The sequence below is a fragment of the Sebastes umbrosus genome, chromosome 4 (assembly GCF_015220745.1).
Source record: "Sebastes umbrosus isolate fSebUmb1 chromosome 4, fSebUmb1.pri, whole genome shotgun sequence".
Lineage (NCBI taxonomy): Eukaryota > Metazoa > Chordata > Actinopteri > Perciformes > Sebastidae > Sebastes > Sebastes umbrosus.
In genome coordinates this window covers 11,241,113-11,261,980 of record NC_051272.1, presented here as the reverse complement: position 1 = coordinate 11,261,980, position 20,868 = coordinate 11,241,113, and the positions used below count along the sequence as shown (strand labels likewise).

The 20,868-nt window shown below is 39.0% G+C and overlaps 3 protein-coding genes and 1 long non-coding RNA gene across 4 annotated transcripts; 1 reads left to right on the top strand and 3 right to left on the bottom strand.

Annotated features, from left to right (window-relative positions):
• The first annotated feature begins 1,253 nt into the window (after positions 1-1,253).
• Positions 1,254-3,282, top strand: LOC119486330 (nuclear factor 7, brain-like). Its single transcript, XM_037766375.1, has one exon. The coding sequence runs from the start codon at positions 1,668-1,670 to the stop codon at positions 3,054-3,056; it is 1,389 nt and encodes a 462-aa protein (XP_037622303.1). The 5' UTR covers positions 1,254-1,667; the 3' UTR covers positions 3,057-3,282.
• Positions 3,283-7,025: 3,743 nt separating this feature from the next.
• On the bottom strand, positions 7,026-10,552 carry LOC119486382. The gene is made up of 4 exons (XR_005206510.1): positions 10,496-10,552; positions 8,831-8,876; positions 7,477-7,651; positions 7,026-7,290 (listed from the first exon to the last, which is right to left on the bottom strand). It is a non-coding gene; the product is annotated as an uncharacterized LOC119486382 (long non-coding RNA).
• Positions 10,553-11,225: 673 nt separating this feature from the next.
• Positions 11,226-13,830, bottom strand: LOC119486327 (E3 ubiquitin-protein ligase TRIM39-like). Its single transcript, XM_037766371.1, has one exon. It carries the CDS (start codon positions 13,527-13,529, stop codon positions 12,141-12,143), a length of 1,389 nt encoding a protein of 462 aa, XP_037622299.1. The 5' UTR covers positions 13,530-13,830; the 3' UTR covers positions 11,226-12,140.
• A 2,944-nt stretch (positions 13,831-16,774) lies between these two features.
• Positions 16,775-18,909, bottom strand: LOC119486317 (nuclear factor 7, brain-like). The gene has a single exon (XM_037766361.1). It carries the CDS (start codon positions 18,403-18,405, stop codon positions 17,005-17,007), a length of 1,401 nt encoding a protein of 466 aa, XP_037622289.1. The 5' UTR covers positions 18,406-18,909; the 3' UTR covers positions 16,775-17,004.
• Between the last annotated feature and the right edge of the window lie 1,959 nt (positions 18,910-20,868).

Below are 20,868 nucleotides of genomic sequence, written 5' to 3'. Positions count from 1 at the left end.
TCTTGAAATCTCAGATTAATTTTTTTTCCTCAACGTGGCCCTTATACTCCGTCATACTGCAGAGCTGCAGGCAGACAGGTGTGTCCAGTACACCTGCTTGTTTGTTGTGTTCGGGTATTTTATTCATGATGTCTGACCAGCGGTCAGTATTTGGGATTCTCTTTGTTCTCTTCAACCTGACGTTACAGCTCTTTCATCAAGAACATGTCACAACACAAAGGAAGTTTGATTCACTCTGTGTGTTTGTGTGTGTGTGTGTGTGTGTGTGTGTGTGTGTGTGTGTGTGTTGGTATAATTGAGCCTCATGACTCTTCTTCCATCCGCTCGCCTCCACGTTTTATCACCGTATCAACGATGTGGAACTCAAACTGAAGGATTTGAGCAGAGACCACTGCCCTTAAGAAAAAGTAATATACTTCAAGTTATTATTAAGTAAAGTTTTAAAGGGAACAGTTTTAAAGCTAGACTGAAGATACTGGTATCATATGAAATTAAAAAAAACCTAATGAGTCCATCAGTACCAATTATGTCATACTAGCTTGTCACGAAGGAGGTTAAATAACGTTCCAAACTTATGTTAAACTTTGGCGAGGAAAAACTGGCATGGCCATTTTCAAAGGGGTCACTTGACCTCTGACCTCCAGATATGTGAATGAAAATGGGTTCTATGGGTACCCACGAGTCTCCCCTTTACAGACATGCCCACTTTATGATAATCACATGCAGTTTGGGGCAAGTCATAGTCAAGTCAGCACACTAACACACTGACAGCTGTTGTTGCCTGTTGGGCTGCAGTTTGCCATGTTATGATTTGAGCATATTCTTTATGTTAAATGCAGTACCTGTGAGGGTTTCTGGACAATATTTGTCATTGTTTTGTGTTGTTAATTGATTTCCAATAATAAATATATACATGCATTTGCATTAATCAGCATATTTGTCCACTCCCATGTAGTTAAGAGTATTAAGTACTTGACAAATCTCCCTTTAAGGTACATCTTGAACAGATAAAAAATGTGCGATTAATTTGCGATTAATCACAATTAACTATTTTAATCGATTGACATCCTTAATTAAAACAGTTATTATTGAAGAACAGAAGAACATCGATATAACCACTGATTCAAAACGTTTTAACATTGTAAATGCAAATCTACACACACACTCACGTTCATATTGGATTATTTATTGATTAACAGAATTGTGATTCTTCTTATTCTTTATTACTACTGGCTGTTTTACAGCTCTTACAGTCAAGGAGTGAGTGGAGTTCAGCTTTGGTGAACTTTGACATGTTTAACTGTGCCTTTAAGCAGTTTGGAATGAAACTCAACCTCACAAACCGTTATGATGAAGCTCCACCCATCATCTGACTCACCTGAGACAAACCAGGAAACAGGTTGTTATTCTGTTAATCTGTCATACATACACACACTAAGAGACCGACGATAAGATTCACCTTCAGACTAAAACCACCACTTCCACTGAGAGAGGACATCTACAGGAGGGAATACTGGGAATACTGGGAATACTACCACTTCAACCAGCTGCTGAATCCACAAACTGAACCAGAGTTTTACAAGAACAAAGACTCAAAGTAGCTTTCAGGGAACAGGGAGTGGCTGAGCCGTCTGCCTGCTGTGTTTTCAGCTTCACTCAGAGACTAAATGGCTTCCAGATTAGAGGACGATTTCTGCTGTTCTGTCTGCCACGACATCTTTAAAGATCCTGTCATCCTGTCATGTAGCCACAGCTTCTGTAAAGTCTGTCTGCAGAGCTGGTGGACAGATAAACATGTCCAAGAGTGTCCACTTTGTAAGAGAAGACGATCAAAGAGTTTCCTACTTCCTAACTTGGCTTTAAAGAACCTGTATGAGAGTTTGTTACAGGATAGAGATCAGAGATCTTCAGAGGCTCTCTGCAGTCTGCACTCTGAGAAACTCAGACTCTTCTGTCTGGACCATCAGCAGCCGGTGTGTCACATGTGCAGAGATTCAGAAAAACACACCAACCACAGATTCAGACCCATCGATGAAGCTGCACGACAACACAAGAAGGAACTTCAGGAAACTCTGGAGCCCTTAAAGGAGAAGTTAAAGGTTTTTGAAGAAGTTAAAGTGAAGTTTGATCAAACAGCAGAACACATGAAGGTCCAGGCCCGACACACAGAGAGGCAGATTAAGGAGCAGTTTAAGAAGCTTCACCAGTTTCTAGAAGAGGAAGAGGAGGCCAGGATGGCTGCACTGAGGGAGGAAGAGGAGCAGAAGAGTCAGATGATGAAGGAGAAGATGGAGGCTGTGAGCAGAGAGATAGCAGCTCTTTCAGACACAGTCAGAGCCACAGAGGACGAGCTGAGAGCTGAAGACGTCTCATTCCTGCTCAACTACAAGGCTGCAGTGGAAAGAGTCCAGCAGCGCCCCCTGCTGGAGGATCCACAGCTGCTCTCAGGAGCTCTGATAGACCAGGCCAAACACCTGGGCAACCTGACCTTCAACATCTGGAACAAGATGAAGGACATGGTCTCCTACACTCCTGTGATTCTGGACCCAAGGACTGCTGGTACAAAACTCATCCTGTCTGAAGATCTGACCAGTGTGGGAACAGGAGAGAAACAGCAGCTTCCTGATAATCCAGAGAGGATTGATGGTGACTACTCTGTCCTGGGCTCTGAGGGCTTTAACTCAGGGACTCACAGCTGGGACGTCCAGGTTGGAGACTGCACATGCTGGAAACTGGGTGTGTTAGCAGAGTCTGTCCAGAGGAAGGGAGTCATACGGTCTGGATTATGGACAATATGGTTCTATAATGGTAAATACAGAGCATTCTCCCCACCAGGTATATCCACTGTTCTCGTAGTGCATAAGAAGCTCCAGAGGATCAGAGTGAATCTGGACTGGAACAAAGGAAAGCTGTTGTTCTCTGATCCGGATACTAACACACACATACACACCTACACACACACTTTCACTGACAGGATGTTTCCATACATTGCCACTGTGACTGAACTGAAGGTTTTACCAGTGAAGGTCTCTGTGACTGTAGGACAACAGAAATAGAAGGTGATGATGATGATGATGATGATGATGATGATGATGATGATGATGATGATGATGATGATGATGATGACAACAACATGCTGAAGTTTAATCTCTGAGTCTTTGACGAATATATGACTATGTTGTCCTGATGATGATGTTGGTTGCCATGGTGATGTGGATGACATCTACAGTAGAACAAGAAATAGTAAGAAACATGTAAAAATGTTTAATGTAGAGTCAAAGATGTGAAGGTACATTTGAACAGATAAAATATGTGCAATTCATTTGCGATTAATCGGGATTAAATATTTTAATCGACTGACAGTCCTAGTAAAAACCCAAAATACAAGTATGAGCCTGAAAATGAGCGTGATATGTCCCCAAGTCTGAACCCTCAAACAGGCTTTTGAAAGAGGACCGGCCAAAGTGTCCTCACTTTCCAAAAATGTCCTCACTGTCAAGGTCTAAAACGCAAATTATTTCGCACATAAATAGATGTACAAGTACACACACACACATGAGCTGACAGAAAATACTAATTTTCTCCATCAGAACCAACAAAGCAGTCTTTAAGCTCTCCCTAAAATTCATAAAGTCCCAAAAAGAATGCTTTGATTTGAGTGCAAATCACCTCTTCTTCTTCTTCTTCTTCTTCTTGTTCTTTTTCTGAAATCAAAGGCCCATAATTCAGTCAGATACTCGCTCTGACCCACGCCGAGCTGCTGGATGTGCCAGTGTTATGAGGCTTTATTGTTGCTCTCAGGCTTTGATCACAGACGAGGACTTTGAGGCAGGTCGGGGTCATTACATAACACTTTGCTTTCTCTGCTTCCTGATACAGACCAAGGAAGTACTTTAGGCTGTTTTTTCTCAGTGGTGGAAGAAGTATTCACATCTTTTACTTAGTAAAAGTATCAATTCATGGATGTAAAAATACTCCATTACAAGTAAAAGTCCTGCATTCAAAAGTGCAGAAGTATTATCAGCAAAGTAAAAGTAAAAGTACTCATTCTGCAGAAAACTGGCCCATTATGATATGATAATGCATTATTAATATTGAAGCATCAATGTTAGAGCAGTATGTTACTGTTAAAGAAGAAGAAGAAGAAATTCTGATATATAAATATGTTTTCACTGTCTGAATTTTTCTAATTTTGGGGGGAAATATGGTATAATTATTGAAATGATACATGTGGGAAGTTTAGAGTTTAAATGTCTCTTTGGTGGAACTGACTACTCACAAACATCTGAAACATTAGACACTACTTTTTTTATAAGAGGTCACAAGCCTGAAGGTTGGAAGTTGATTTAATCTTTAATAATGCATTTTTATTATATATTTTTTTATGTAAATGATGTCATTATCTATCAAGATTCTGTAGCTCGTCAATGCTTGCTTAACGCAGCATCAAGGGGAAAAAGAAGGCGTGTCAGGGCCATTGTGGGTAAAAACAAAAAGTACAGAGACGGGTGAGGGTTATTTTCTGAGAAAAAAAAACTCAGAAACTCAAAAACAATATTTACAAGAAAAAGAAAACAGATATTCTCTGAGATTAAAGTCGTAAATTTATGAGAAAAAAACCTTGGCTATTCTCCGAGATTAAAGTTGTGAATTTATAAGATAAGAACTTGAACATTCTCTGAGATTAAAGTCGTAAATTTACGAGAAAAAAACTTGGATATTCTCTGAGATTAAAGTCGTAAATTTACGAGATAAAAATTTGAATAATCTCTGAGATTAAAGTCTCAAATTTACGAGAAAAAAAATCAGGAAAAAAGTTTTTTTTCTTTGCCAAGGAACCACATCTCTTCACTTTGCAAGGCTGAATCAACCTCATCAGTATGGAACATGGCTTTACTCATCCAAATCAGTATCTTGTTTTCTTCTCAACAGGCCCAATTCACAGCTTCAATGTATCTTCAATGTCTGGATACTGATGATAATCTGGTGATTCTGGGCTAAAATCCGATTAGAAAGTATAATTTGATGATGTCATCCACTGCAGGCATACAGTAATACACGGCAAGCGGCGGCGTCTGTGGTGTAATGATGTTGCTCCAGCCTTGCAAAGTGAGGCGATGTGGTTCCTCGACACAAAAAACACACACTTTTCAGATTTTTTTTTTATCATAAATTTGTGACTTTAGAATTTCAGATAATTTCAGATTTTCTTTCCTTATAAATTTACCACTTTAATCTCAGAGAATATTAAACGTTTTTTTCTCATATAATTATGACTTTAATCTCAGAATATTACCCCCCTCACCAGGCTCTGTAATAATTAATTTTACGTACAATGGACCGTCGTAGGAAACACCACAACAATGTAAAAGTTTAGGCAACACTAAATTTCAAGTCAAGTAATTTGATTTTCATGCGAAATTCCTGTGAACTGATACAGTTTGAAAGAAAGGGGAAATCAGTCCAGACACTTTGTGGTTTGTGAGTGAAAATATTTCCTGATTTCCATATTCGATAGACTTTAGTTTGGGATGTTGCACGTTTTACAGATTACTCCACATTTTAGTCACAGAATTATTTCACAAACATGTGAAATGTGAATTTCTTTATTTTTAGTAATGGGTTTATTTTGTATATTATATTTTTTCTTTGTTTTGTATATTTAGACCCAAATGTTTTGTCTTTTTATGTCAATAAAAGAACTAACAACTGGAAAATATCTATATTCTTTGTCCCCGTTTCCACAGAGAACATTGTGTTCATGTTTTCATCCTGTTGATGCACAAGTTGTTCTTTTTATGGTTGAAAGAAACAAATATTCTTGAAACCCCTGAACAACAGCAGAGCCGCGGCTGTAAGTGTGATGAGACTATAAAACACACTGTAGGTCCTCTGAGAGTAAAAACCTTGGTTTTGTTGTTGTCATCAGTTCAGCTGCAGGAATCCATCAAACCAGAAAACAGAGGGCTTTTAGTGTGGATGCTGTTGGACTGATGATACGTTAAATCCAGAACACACTTTGGGTTTAAATTCCAGACAGACTCTGACTTCTGTCCAGCAACTTTACAAGTGTTTATTAATTCAATGTGTCTGTTGAATTCAAAGCTCCAGTGAAAACTGTTGTGATGTTTATTCATCTCTGAGGTCCTGACACAGCTCTCATTAATTCCCCTCAGGATCTTTGATTAGGTCCAACAGCGCCCCCAACAGGTGGAGCCACGTCATTACTACAGGAGTCCTGAAATAATCTAAGAATTAATCTCATGATTTATTTATTCTGTTCACTTCAGGTGTAAAATCAGTAGAGTGCCCCTTTAAGGTTATGTCCCAGGGAATAACCACAGGGTCATTCCAGATAAAAAATAGTGTTTAATAATAATAATTAATAGGGATGCACCAAAATTATGGGTCGATATCGATGTTTAAAATTAGAATTTGGCCGATACTGATGTTTTGATGTTTATTCTGTTATTCATTCCCCCTTTGGAAAACAAAGACATCTTCATTATAAAATAATAACTGAGCTGTCTTCACTCTTTAAGTCATTCAGCCTTTCATTCATATCTTGAATGAGCACATTAAATCATACAAATGAATGAAACAAGCTTTAAATATAACCTTCTTTCATGATAAACAACTGCATCAAAAGCTCCTTTAGTCTGTATACAACTACCTACTCAATGAGAGGAATTACTTTTTCAGTACTTCCATAGCCCAACAAAAACATTTAGTGAAACATAAATTAAATGTAATTAAATCAGCAGCTAACAACGCAACATTTAGCCGGCACAAAATGAACGCAACACAACAGATAAACATCGGCCACTGCCATCGGTGAATGTCATCTTATTTCCCGATAGGCCGATTGCAGTCAACAAGGTGAATATCGGCCGATAAATCAGTACATCCCTTATAATTAATAATTTGTGTATTTGTGTTAAAGTGGCATTTTAATAGGTAGTCAAAGATCTCCTGATTCGAAGTAAGACACATTACTCTGTCAATCACACACGACTCAAAGCAGCTTCTCGTTGACCTAGCTTTTAATAACGGATTCTTTTGTACATCACATCTTTTTTTTATTGAAAATAATCACCTCTAAAAGATTCACACTTTCTACTCAGACTTGAATCTGAGTGATTAACAAAAGGACAGACTTCTAAAATCTCTGGCCCATTTCCTCTGCAGCGTCCGATCCAGACGACAACAAAGACCTGCTGCTGTTCACCGCGACGCCGTCCAGCAGGGAATGATCGGAGTGTCAACACACACTCACACACACACACACATCTGTGGCTTTATTCCAGCTTCCATTGGGGCTTTTATTCACCGCTCAGTATTCAAGCTACTCACTGGAGAAAATCCTCCAAACACCAGCTGACTCCCCAGAGCCGCCACAAGCCTCTGCCATCAGACAGACGCTCAGGACTCCTCTGAATAACATCTACAGGCACTGTGGGAACACACACATACAACACACACACACACACTGCGGCTCCGAGGTGTTTCCTTCAGGGAGGTGGCGCTCCCTCCCTCCCTCCGTCAGTCAGTCAGTCGTCCGGTTCGGTGACACACTGCTCCACCATCTCCCTCAGGTTGGGGTTTTCCATGGCGGCCGCCACTCGCTCCTTATCGTTGATCTGCTTGTTAACTGGAGACACAAAGTCAATCACAACCAGACAACACAAACACTACACCAACAACACACTGACCTTAGTGACCTCAACAAAGCTTCAGTAAAACATCAGACCGGCACATACTGTACCGGTACTTCACAAAAAATCAAGGCCACGCCCCCTTTTGGGGGACAGAAAATTGTAGATGCAATTTGACGTATGTAAAATGGACTTGGACTTATATAGCGCTTTTCTAGCCTTCCGACCACTCAAAGCGCTTTACATGTCAGCATTCACACACATTCATACACTGATGGCAGAGGCTGCTAAAGTGCCAACTTTGCCCATCAGGATCTAATCTAAATACTCATTCACACACCGATGGCTATGCCTTCGGGAGCAATTTTGGGGTTAAGTGTCTTGCTCAAGGACACATCGACATGTGACCTGGAGCAGCCGGGGATTGAATCACCGACCTTCCGATTGGTGGACAACCTGCTCTACCCTCTGAGCCACAGCCGCCCCATATATTTGGATTGTAATTTTGATAAATTCATACACATTCATCTCTTGTTATACAAATGTTTGTTTTATACACACATCTAATAATTATTTAGCGACCTTGTCTGAACCTGAGCGTTGGCGATACCTTCATAAATGAAGGTTGATCGCCGCCATGTCCCTTCAGTCTTCCCTCGTCCAACAAAGTGGACTGATATTACTGATCCAGACATCTCTACATATCTGATTGAATCCCGTTTGGCTGAGTGTTGTCTGTAAATAACCAACGTGTTAATTGCCAACTGTTTGATCTATAGGCTGAGATTTAGTTGGAGACGACAGTCTGATGCTGCTATAACGTTAATGACCTCACACTCAAGTTAATGTTAGCTAGCCATGTTAGTCACTGTCACCTGCATCATTTAGCCATTTAGTACACTGACAGTGAATATTCACGTGTCGTATGAGCCTCAAATGTCCGTGTGAAAGCTTCGGTTAACCCGCTACACAACAGCAGCAACTTTTCATCATTCTCTCTCCTGTGACGGCGAGTTTCTTTCCCCCACCTCACTAACCTGTAAATACTGATGCTGATTTCTGTGCAGAACACGTTACATCCCACATGACTCAGAGAGCTGCCTCAGTGGGAGGTTGTTAAATCTAAAGAAGCCATTTGCTCTATTAAATTAAAAAATAAATAAAAACAGACTTACTATCTTCTTCAGTGGAATGGGTTCCTTCTGCAATGTAAATCTCCAGCTGAGAAGAAAAAGAAAAACAAACTAATGTTAAAAGGCGGAGTCGCACGCTGTGCTGTATGATTTCATGTGTTATTTATTCAGGAAATTCAACTATGAACACAGTAAGGAGTATTTTAAATGCATTCAATTAAATGTTTGGTGTAAAAGAAACGCTTGGAATGAAGCAGGAAATTGAGATCAACAGAGAAATGGGACACGTGCAGCTCAGAGAACAACAAAGGGAGTTAATAATCTGAACTGGTGACAGAATAAACTGCTCATAAGACACAAGAAACATTTCCAAACAACAGAATAAGAATAAATATAAATATATCACAACATTAGCATGGATGTTGGCAGTTTTTAGGGTTTATTTTCCTGGTTTGGGCCCCTTAGTTCCAAAGAAAGGAAATCTTAATGCTCCAGCATACAGTGATATTTTAAATAATAATGTTCTTCCAACTTTATGTTTTCCAACCTTTATTTGTTAATTTTTTCTGTATACATTTATTTCTATAAATTAAAAAAATATATTTATTTTATTATAGAAAGAAATATAAACAGAAATAAATGGAAACTAATATATTTATATTTATATATATTACATTTTTGCATAAAAATTAGTAATGTTTTTGTATATTTACAAAAAAAAATTATGTATTTTTATATAATATAATTAATTTATTTTTATCCCTTATTGCTGTTGCTATTCCTTGAAGGGCCAAGCTGTCAGTCAATATCAGCTTTAGGTGGGCCTTCCTGCCCAGGCTGAGTAGTCAATCCTTCACACATTTACATATACAGTATATCTTCCTATGCAAAAAATAAATAAATAAATAAATATATATTTTTTTAGTATTATTTTTTCAAAACACAAAAATAAATATATACAGAAATAAATGACCAAATAAATAATAAATAATAAATAAATGAAAATGCTTTTAATAATTATTTTATATTTTATTATTTGTCTTTATATTCCCGCATTTATTTTCTTATTCCTTTAAAGATTTATCATTTTTCATGGCACTCCAATGACTCCATATCCAACACCTTTGGAATGAACTGGAACAGCGATTGTGAGCCAGACCCAACGAGAATAAATGTCAACTAATCCACTTAGAAATCTTAAAAAGGCGCTCCTTATAGCTGCAGAACTTGCAGTATAGCCTGAGAATTATCAGGTTTTTAAGTTTTCTCCAGTTTCACAGTAATCCAGTGACAGTTGTGTGTACGTCCATGGGTACACTACAGACAGGAGCTGCTAATAACTGATTCAGCATACTTTTAATGGTGACAATTTGCCATTTTTGCCATTAGAGAGGCTCTGAATGTCCCATCGACCGTCACCGGATGAGGGTGACGGCGGTGGGTGTTGGGGAGGGGGGGAAGCAGTTGTCACACATTCATCTGATGAACAGCAGCAGTATCAGACTTTGAAAACCCCTGATCTAGAGAAATTGGGACTGCATCCACCTCCATTGTATGTGGAGTGGAGGCAGATATCTATATACTACATAAACACTAAATGATTTGCATGGCTAGATGTGTGACAAGTGAGAAAGTAAGAAAGAAAATGTGTGTTTTTAGACAAGAAAGTTTAACACTTTAACAACAAGTCACTCCTCTGGTACTCACCTTATGTTTAAATGGCAAACATCGCTGCAGCTTCACTTGTAAGCACAGACCTGCAGACAGAAAGCGTCGCCATCAGACACAGAGAGACACTATGATCTCACAGGATGAACAGCAACATGGCAGCACTCAGAAAAAATAACAGATTTGAGAAGACGGGAAGTATAGTGATCAACATCAAACCCACAGACTGTTTATCAGATGTTGATGTAGTGACCGTGACGTCACCCACCCAACCCTCGAGGTCTGCATTTTGGCCGTCACTATCTTGGTTTTTTGGTGCCTCCAAATGAAACTCATGAGCTTGTGTTTACAACATGGGAAGTCGTGTACACGATATGCTTGCTGTTTAAGTGGTTAAGTCGTGAGAACACAGCTGCTAAGCAACAGCAATATCAACGTTACTGTCGGCGTCAAATTAGCAAGCTAGCGAATGGGTAACATAAAGCAATAAATGTAAAGCATAATGACAGAGGAAAAAGATGAGGCCGTTGGAATATCAACATTTTCCTTAGACATATAAAATTACTAAGAAAAATAATATACGATTAAAATGACAATATATTAAATTATTATACATCAAAATATTTACTTCCATGGCCTCCGCCATTTCTGGCAACGTCAACAAACACGTCACAACTCATGAACTCGATCTGTCCTGTATATGCTGTATATACAGTATGTATTACATTTTAAAGTTACAACCTCAGATCAAAAACAAAACCACCATCAGTTTCTGCTTCATGAGACACTTTAATTTTCCAGTTGAAGCTTTAATCTCATTTCTAATGATGAATTACAGTGAACAGATGATGTGAAATAAAATCTCTTTAACACTTTACATGAATAAACAAATCAATGTTTGAACCTGCTGTTCAAATACACAGAAACTTCACATTAAAGATACAATCAATAATCAATAATGGTAAACCAAAGACTAGCCCCTCCCACCACCAAAACCAATCTGAAGCTGCTGTCGATCACATCTTGACTGACAGGTCTTGTGATTCAGAAACAGGAGACTAAATATGAGTTATTAATTCTGATGATGTTACATCAGTAATGTGTGTAAACACAGCAGTAAACCTGGTTTCTGCTCCAAGTTCACTGAGTTGATCTGGATCATGTGACCAAATAAACCCAACATCTGGAACATGGACTGATGTTAAACCTGCTTCCTGGAAACCCTTCTACATTTCAAAGTCTTTAAATATAACTGAATATATATCTGTATTTTATCATCTCAATAAATGTTCTGACTGGACTATTTACAAGAATAAACTTTGACATGAACAAAGACGAGGGCGAACATTTGATCAAAAGTGCAATATAGCCAGGCGCATTATTTGTTAAAGATGAAATATGTGTCAACATATCATTTTACATTAAATATTGTGGTGCTGCAGAGATGTCCTGACCGACACATCATATTCTACAGACTTTGTTTGGTACACATGTCACGCAAAAATCCCACCATAACTCATTTTAATATGTTTATCAATGAGAATGAGAATAATGATGTAGAAGTTATCATTCCCTCTAATATCGCAAATCATATCGCCAACCAACATCATAATCAGGACAACATAGTCACATGTTCCTCAAAGACTCAGAAGAAAATTTAGCATGTCATCATCATCATCATCATCTATTTCTTTTGTCCTACAGTCACAGAGACCTTCACTGGTAAAATCTTCAGTAGGAGATCCACAGTTCCAATGTATGGAAACATCCTCTCAGTGAAAGTGTGTGTGAAGGTGTGTATGTGTGTCTTAGTATCAAGATCAGAGAAGGACAGCTTTCCTTTGTTCCAGTCCAGATTCACTCTGATCCTCTGGAGCTTCTTCTGTACTACTAGAACAGTGAGATCTGATGGGGAGACTGCGCTGTATTTACCATTATAGAACCTTATTCTCCATAATCCAGACAGTATGTCTCCCTTCCTCTGGACAGACTCTGCTAACACACCCAGTCCCCAGCTTGTACAGTCTCCAACCTCGACGTCCCAGCTGTGAGTCCCTGAGTTAAAGCCCTCAGAGCCCAGGACAGAGCGGTATTTATTAATCCTCTCTGTATTATCAGGAAGCTGCTGTTCCTCTCCTCGTCTCACACTGGTCAGATCTTCAGACAGGATGAGTTCTGGATGAGCAGTGTTTGGGTCCAGAATCACAGGAGTGTAGGAGACCATGTCCTTCATCTTGTTCCAGATGTTGAAGGTCAGGTTGCCCAGGTGTTTGGCCTGGTCTATCAGAGCTCCTGAGAGCAGCTGTGGATCCTCCAGCAGGGGGCGCTGCTGGACTCTTTCCACTGCAGCCTTGTAGTTGAGCAGGAATGAGACGTCTTCAGCTCTCAGCTCGTCCTCTGTGGCTCTGACTGTGTCTGAAAGAGCTGCTATCTCTCTGCTCACAGCCTCCATCTTCTCCTTCATCATCTGACTCTTCTGCTCCTCTTCCTCCCTCAGTGCAGCCATCCTGGCCTCCTCTTCCTCTTCTAGAAACTGGTGAAGCTTCTTAAACTGCTCCTTAATCTGCCTCTCTGTGTGTCGGGCCTGGACCTTCATGTGTTCTGCTGTTTGATCAAACTTCACTTTAACTTCTTCAAAAACCTTTAACTTCTCCTTTAAGGGCTCCAGAGTTTCCTGAAGTTCCTTCTTGTGTTGTCGTGCAGCTTCATCGATGGGTCTGAATCTGTGGTTGGTGTGTTTTTCTGACTCTATGCAGACGAGACACACCGGCTGCTGATGGTCCAGACAGAAGAGTCTGAGTTTCTCAGAGTGCAGACTGCAGAGAGCCTCTGAAGATCTCTGATCTCTCTCCTGTAAGAAACTCTCACACACGTTCTTTAAATCCAAGTTAGGAGGTAGGATGTTCTTTGAAGATCTTCTCTTACAAAGTGGACACTCTCGGACGTGTTTCTCTGTCCACCAGCTCTGCAGACAGACTTTACAGAAGCTGTGGCTACATGACAGGATGACAGGATCTTTAAAGATGTCGTGGCAGACAGAACAGCAGAGATCGTCCTCTAATCTGGAAGCCATTTAGTCTCTGAGTGAAGCTGAAAACACAGCAGGCAGACGGCTCAGCCACTCCCTGTTCCCTGAAAGTAACTTTCACTTTGAGTCTTTGTTCTTGTAAAACTCTGGTTCAGTTTGTGGATTCAGCAGCTGGTTGAAGTGGTAGTATTCCAGTATTCCCAGTATTCCCTCCTGTAGATGTCCTCTCTCAGTGGAAGTGGTGGTTTTGGTCTGAAGGTGAATCTTATCGTCCGTCTCTCAGTGTGTGTGTGTGTGTGTGTGTGTGTGTGTGTGTCGTCTCAGTGAGGCAGACTAACAACCTGTTTTCCTGGTTTGTCTCAGAGAGTCAGTTGATGGGCGGCATTTCATCATAACTAATTGAGTATAATTGAGCTAGATTTCAAACTGCTTAAAGGCATAGTCACACATGTGAAAGTTCACCAAAGTTGAACTTCACTCACTCCTTAACTGTAAGAGCTGCAGAACAGCCAGTAGTAACAAAGAATAAGAAGAATCACAATTCTGTAAATCAATAAATAATCCAATATGAACATGAGTGTGTGTGTAGATTTGCATTTGCACTGTTGAAAAGATATGAATCAGTGGTTATATTGTTGTTTTTCTTCTTTCTTTCCATAATAACTGTTTTAATTAGGGATGTCAATCGATTAAAACATTTAATCACAATTAATCGCAAATTAATCACAAATTAATCACAGATTTCTAATGTGTTCAAAATGTACCTTAAAGGGAGATTTGTAGTATTTAATACTCTTATCAACATGGGACTAATATGCTGCTTTATGCAGTATTTATTATTGTAAATCAATTAACAACACAAAACAATGACAGATATTGTCCAGAAACCCTCACAGGTACTGCATTTAGCATAAAAAATATGCTCAATCATAATCATGGCAAACTGCAGCCCAACAGGCAACAACAGCTGTCAGTGTGTCAGTGTGCTGACTTGACTATGACTTGCCCCAAACTGCATGCAATTATCATAAAGTGGGCATGTCTGTAAAGGGGAGACTCGTGGGTACCCATAGAACCCATTTTCATTCACATATCTGGAGGTCAGAGGTCAAGGGACTCCTTTGAAAATGGCCATGTCGGTTTTTCCTCGCCAGAATTTAGTGTAAGTCTGTAGCGTTATTTAACCTCCTCACAACAAGCTAGTATGACATGGATGGATTCTTTAAGTTTTCTAGTTTCATATGATACTAGTATTTTCACTCTAGCTTTAAAACTGAGCTACAACCTAAAAATAACAAGTTGCGTTAATGCGTTAAAGAAATGAGTGGCATTAAAAACAAATTTACCTTAACGTGTTATTATCATGTTAACTTTGACAGCCCTAATCTTAACAGAGATAAAAACAGTATAATTCAGACACCAAATGTTTTAATTACGAGTGAAATCATTTTGTCTCCAAAAGAAGAAGAATGAAATGATTCAAACTTCCATTTAGTGGATGTCCCCACAGTGTTGCATGATGGGAGAATACTGGATGTTGACTTAATTTCTCTGCTGGCATTTGTCCATCTTATAGGCTGCTTTATTGTGACTGTTGTCAAGTGTTTACTGAGGTAATACATCAAGTGAGCAGTAGCCTCATTTTCTCATAGACTTCTATACAATCAGACTTCTTTTTGCAACCAGAGGAGTCGTCCCCTGCTGGCCGTTAGAAAGAATGCAGGTTTAAGGCACTTCAGCATTGGCTTCACTTCTCAGACCTGGAGGTAGCCCACTGGTTCATCTGCTTCAGTCAGTGATTAAGGTTGGGGTTGATCCACAATTCTGAATCACCTCTAAATAAAGACTTGATTCTGATACGTCGTTACAAACATTATGATGAAGGAATGGGAAAGGAGGAACTGTGCCACAAGGATAGAGGACTGTTACATGTTTCTAATTTATTGTTGTTAACCTTTTCAAATAAAAAGCTATGTAATCCCACTGACATTTCTGTGCTCTTTCTGTTTTTGCATAACTGCCAGTTGTGTTTCATATTGCAATTCAGCGGACTAAAAGCATAAGTGAATGGTTTGGCATCCAGAGCACCGGAGTAAAGCTGGATTTATCGTCAGTGCAGGGGGGTAACGTGTGTCCCACAGGAGATACACTACCGTTGAAAACTTGAGTTAGTGGCAGCAGATTACAAACAGCAGGTTTCTATGACTGTGTGACTGAAGCCTGATGTACAAAGCAACATTTACAAAAAGCTTTGACTCCGACAGACTTTACTGAGGACTAGAACAGAAACTTTTCAGCCCTTATAAACTGTATATACACTGTTTATTACATTTTAAAGTTTCAACCTTAGAACAGATCAAAAACAAAACCACCACCAGTTTCTGCTTCATGAGACACTTTAATTTTCCAGTTGAAGCTTTAATCTAATTTCTAATGATGAATTACAGTGAACACATGATGTGAAATAAAATCTCTTTAACACTTTACATGAATAAACAAATCAATGTTTGAACCTGCTGTTCAAATACACAGAAACTTCACATTAAAAATATAATCAATGATGGTAAACCAAAGAGTAGCCCCTCCCACCACCAAAACCAATCTGAAGATGCTGTCAATCACATCTTGACTGACAGGTCTTGTGATTCAGAAACAGGAGACTAAATATGAGTTATTAATTCTGATGATGTTACATCAGTAATGTGTGTAAACACAGCAGCAAACCTGGTTTCTGGTCCAAGTTCACTGAGTTGATCTGGATCATGTTACCAAATAAACCCAACATCTGGAACATGGACTGATGTTAAACCTGCTTCCTGGAAACCCTTCTACATTTCAAAGTCTTTAAATATAACTGAATATATATCTGTATTTTTTCATCTCAATAAATGTTCTGATTGGACTATTTACAAGAATAAACTTTGACATGAACAAAGACGAGGGCGAACATTTTATCAAAAGTGCAATATAGCCAGGCGCATTATTTGTTAAAGATGAAATATGTGTCAAAATAGCATTTTACATTAAATATTGTGGTGCTGCAGAGATGTCCTGACCGACACATCATATTCTACAGACTTTGTTTGGTATACACATCACACAAAAATCACACCATAACTCATTTTGACATGTTTATCAATGAAAATGAGAATAATGATGTAGAAGTTATCATTTCCTCTAATATCGCAAATCATATCGCAATATCAGTCAAAATAATCATATTTAGATATTTTATCAAAATCGTTCAGTCCTAAAAAAAACAATCTTGAATTATTTATAAAGTTATTGTTTTTGTTTATACTATTTGTCTGTTGTTTTAAACTCTTTGACTTTAAATTAAACATTTTTTACATGTTTCTTATTGTTTGTTGTTTTAGTGTAGATGTCATCCACATCACCATGACAACCAACATCATCATCAGGACAACATAGTCACATGTTCCTCAAAGACTCAGAAGAATATTCAGCATGTCACCATCATCATCATCATCATCATCATCACCATCATCATCATCTTCATCTATTTCTGTTGTCCTATAGTCACAGAGACCTTCACTGGTAAAACCTTCAGTGGGAGATGCAAAGTGCTAATGTATGGAAACATCCTCTCAGTGAAAGTGTGTGTGAAGGTGTGTATGTGTGTGTTAGTATCAGGATCAGAGAACGACAGCTTTCCTTTGTTCCAGTCCAGATTCACTCTGATCCTCTGGAGCTTCTTCTGCACTACGAGATCAGTGGATTCATTTGGTGGGGAAAATGTATTGTATTTACCACCTCTGAACCACAATGCCCATGATCCAGACCATATGTCTCCCTTCCTCTGGGCAGACTCTGCAAACACACCCAGTAACCAGTATATACAGTCTCCAACCTGGACGTCCCAGCTGTGAGTCCCTGAGTTAAAGCCCTCAGAGCCCAGGACAGAGCGGTACAAGCAAGCATTAATCCTCTCTGGATTATCAGGAAGCTGCTGTCTCTCTGTTTCTCGTCTCACACTGGTCAGATCTTCAGACAGGATGAGTCTTGGACTAGCAGTGTTTGGGTCCAGAATCACAGGAGTGTAGGAGACCATGTCCTTCATCTTGTTCCAGATGTTGAAGGTCAGGTTGCCCAGGTGTTTGGCCTGGTCTATCAGAGCTCCTGAGAGCAGCTGTGGATCCTCCAACAGGGGGCGCTGCTGGACTCTTTCCACTGCAGCCTTGTAGTTGAGCATGAATGAGACGTCTTCAGCTCTCAGCTCGTCCTCTGTGGCTCTGACTGTGTCTGAAAGAGCTGCTATCTCTCTGCTCACAGCCTCCATCTTCTCCTTCATCATCTGACTCTTCTGCTCCTCTTCCTCCCTCAGTGCAGCCATCCTGGCCTCCTCTTCCTCTTCTAGAAACTGGTGAAGCTTCTTAAACTGCTTCTTAATCTGCCTCTCTGTGTGTCGGGCCTGGACCTTCATGTATTCTGCTGTTTGATCAAACTTCACTTTAACTCTTTCAAAAACCTTTAACTTCTCCTTTAAGGGCTCCAGAGTTTCCTGAAGTTCCTTCTTGTGTTGTCGTGCAGCTTCATCGATGGGTCTGAATCTGTGGTTGGTGTGTGTTTCTGAATCTCTGCAGATGTGACACACCGGCTGCTGATGGTCCAGACAGAAGAGTTTGAGTTTCTCAGAGTGCAGACTGCAGAGAGCCTCTGAAGATCTCTGATCTCTCTCCTGTAAGAAACTCTCACACACGTTCTTTAAATCCAAGTTAGGAGGTAGGACGTTCTTTGAATGTCTTCTCTTACAAAGTGGACACTCTCGGACGTGTTTCTCTGTCCACCAGCTCTGCAGACAGACTTTACAGAAGCTGTGGCTACATGACAGGATGACAGGATCTTTAAAGATGTCGTGGCAGACAGAACAGCAGAGATCGTCCTCTAATCTGGAAGCCATTTAGTCTCTGAGTGAAGCTGAAAACACAGCAGGCAGACGGCTCAGCCACTCCCTGTTCCCTGAAAGTTACTTTAACTTTGAGTCGTTGTTCTTGTTAAACTCTGGTTCAGTTTGTGGATTCAGCAGCTGGTTGAAGTGGTAGTATTCCAGTATTCCCAGTATTCCCTCCCGTAGATGTCCTCTCTCAGTGGAAGTGGTGGTTTTAGTCTGAAGGTGAATCTTATCGACCGTCTCTCAGTGTGTGTGTGTTGACAGAATAAAAACCTGTTTCTTGGTTTGTCTCAGGTGAGTCAGGTGATGGGCGGAGCTTCATCATAACAGTTTGTGAGGTTGAGTTTCAATCCAAACTGCTTAAAGTCACAGTTAAACATGTCAAATTCACCAAAGCTGAACTCCACTCACTCCTTGACTGTAAGAGCTGTAAAACAGCCAGTAGTAACAAAGAATAAGAAGAATCACAATTCTGTAAATCAATAAATAACCCAATATGAACATGAGTGTGTCTGTAGATTTGCATTTGCACTGTTGAAAAGATATGAATCAGTGGTTATATTGTTGTTCTTCTTCTTTTCTTCAATAATAACTGTTTTAATTAGGGATGTCAATCGATTAAAATAGTTAATTGTGATTAATCACAAATGAATCGCACATTTTTTATCTGTTCAAAATGTACCTTAAAGTGAGATTTGTCAAGTATTTAATACTCTCCTCAACAAATATTGTCCAGAAACCCTCACAGGTACTGCATTTAGCATTTTCATTTATTTTCACATGTATTTGTCCATGTATTTCAGTATATATGTATTCATATAATTTTAAATATATATATATTTATTTATTTATTTCTTGCATATAAATACTCTTTTTTCTATATATATTTACAAGAAACAAATCTATTTATTTTTATATCATGTAATTTATTTATTTTTATCCCTTTACTTTTCTTTATTCTTTTCTCTATTGCTTTTGCTATTCCTTGAAGGGCCAAGCTGTCAATCAGATGGCTTTGGGCGGGGCTTCCTGCCCAGGCTGAGTCATCAATTCCTGCACATATACAGTATACTCTATTTTAATTAAAATTCATATTGCAAAAAATAAATACAAATAGATTTTAAAAATACATAAATATATAGAGAAATAAATAAAAAATAAATGTGAAAAAATGAAAATGCTCATAATTATTTTTTTTACATTTTATTATTTGTCTTTATATTTCCTCATTTATTTATTATTTTATTTATTCCTCTTTATATTTCCACATTTATGCATTCTTTTATTTACTCCTTTTAATATTTACACATGTATTTATGTATTCTTTCATTTATTTCTCTTTATATTTACACATTTATTTTCTTATACAGATTTATTCTTTGTAATGGCATTCCTATGGCTCCATATTTATGCCTCTGATGCATATGATCCTAGCCAAAGTACTTTGCTCCTTTTTTCCTGATCCCCACTGGGTTCTATATGTACACACGTCTTGACACCAAGTCATTTACTTCTGAGGTTTCAAATCCCTGAAACATGTTCTGCTATCAAACTCTATTAGAGCTGCAGGAAATATGCTCCACACGGATCCACAGATGTGAGTCGCACCAACAGCAGCTCTGTCGGCAGCTGTCCTCCTCAGTGAAGCTGCAGAGAGCCAGCAGCCCCCTCAGGTCAGGAAATCATCTGCTGCACAAAAAGCTTCCCTCCGGCACACAGTCGGAGTCAAGAGAGGCCGAGATCCCTTCAGGAGACCCGTCAATTATATCTCACCTATTCATCCTATTAAGAACAGCCTCCTGAGGGGAAATCTGTCAGCTCAATCATACTCAAACTGAGAGCTGCTGTGTGCTGAATACTAAGTGAGTCTACCGGCTACCTGTCTGTACTCTACAATTAGACCTGGATGATAATTCAGTATATTTCCTTTATCGCGATTAATCACATGATTGTCCAGTGAAAACTGTTGTGATGTTTATTCATCTCTGAGGTCCTGACACAGCTCTCATTAATTCCCCTCAGGATCTTTGATTAGGTCCAACAGCGCCCCCAACAGGTGGAGCCACGTCATTACTACAGGAGTCCTGAAATAATCTAAGAATTAATCTCATGATTTATTTATTCTGTTCACTTCAGGTGTAAAATCAGTGGAGTGCCCCTTTAAGGTTATGTCCCAGGGAATAACCACAGGGTCGTCGCAGATAAAAAAATAGTGTTTAATAATAATAATTAATAGGGATGCACCATAAATTATGGGTCGATATCGATGTTTAAAATTAGAATTTGGCCGATACCGATGTTTTGATGTTTATTCTGTTATTCATTCCCCCTTTGGAAAACAAAGACATCTTCATTATAAAATAATAACTGAGCTGTCTTCACTCTTTAAGTCATTCAGCCTTTCATTCATATCTTGAATGAGCACAAATTAAATCATACAAATTTATGTAACAAGCTTTAAATATAACCTTC

What these genes read in the sequence shown, in the direction of transcription:
- LOC119486327 (XM_037766371.1), bottom strand. Translation starts at nt 13,529, where the DNA reads ATGGCTTCCAGATTAGAGGACGATCTCTGCTGTTCTGTCTGCCACGAC.
- LOC119486317 (XM_037766361.1), bottom strand. Translation starts at nt 18,405, where the DNA reads ATGGCTTCCAGATTAGAGGACGATCTCTGCTGTTCTGTCTGCCACGAC.
- LOC119486330 (XM_037766375.1), top strand. Translation starts at nt 1,668, where the DNA reads ATGGCTTCCAGATTAGAGGACGATTTCTGCTGTTCTGTCTGCCACGAC.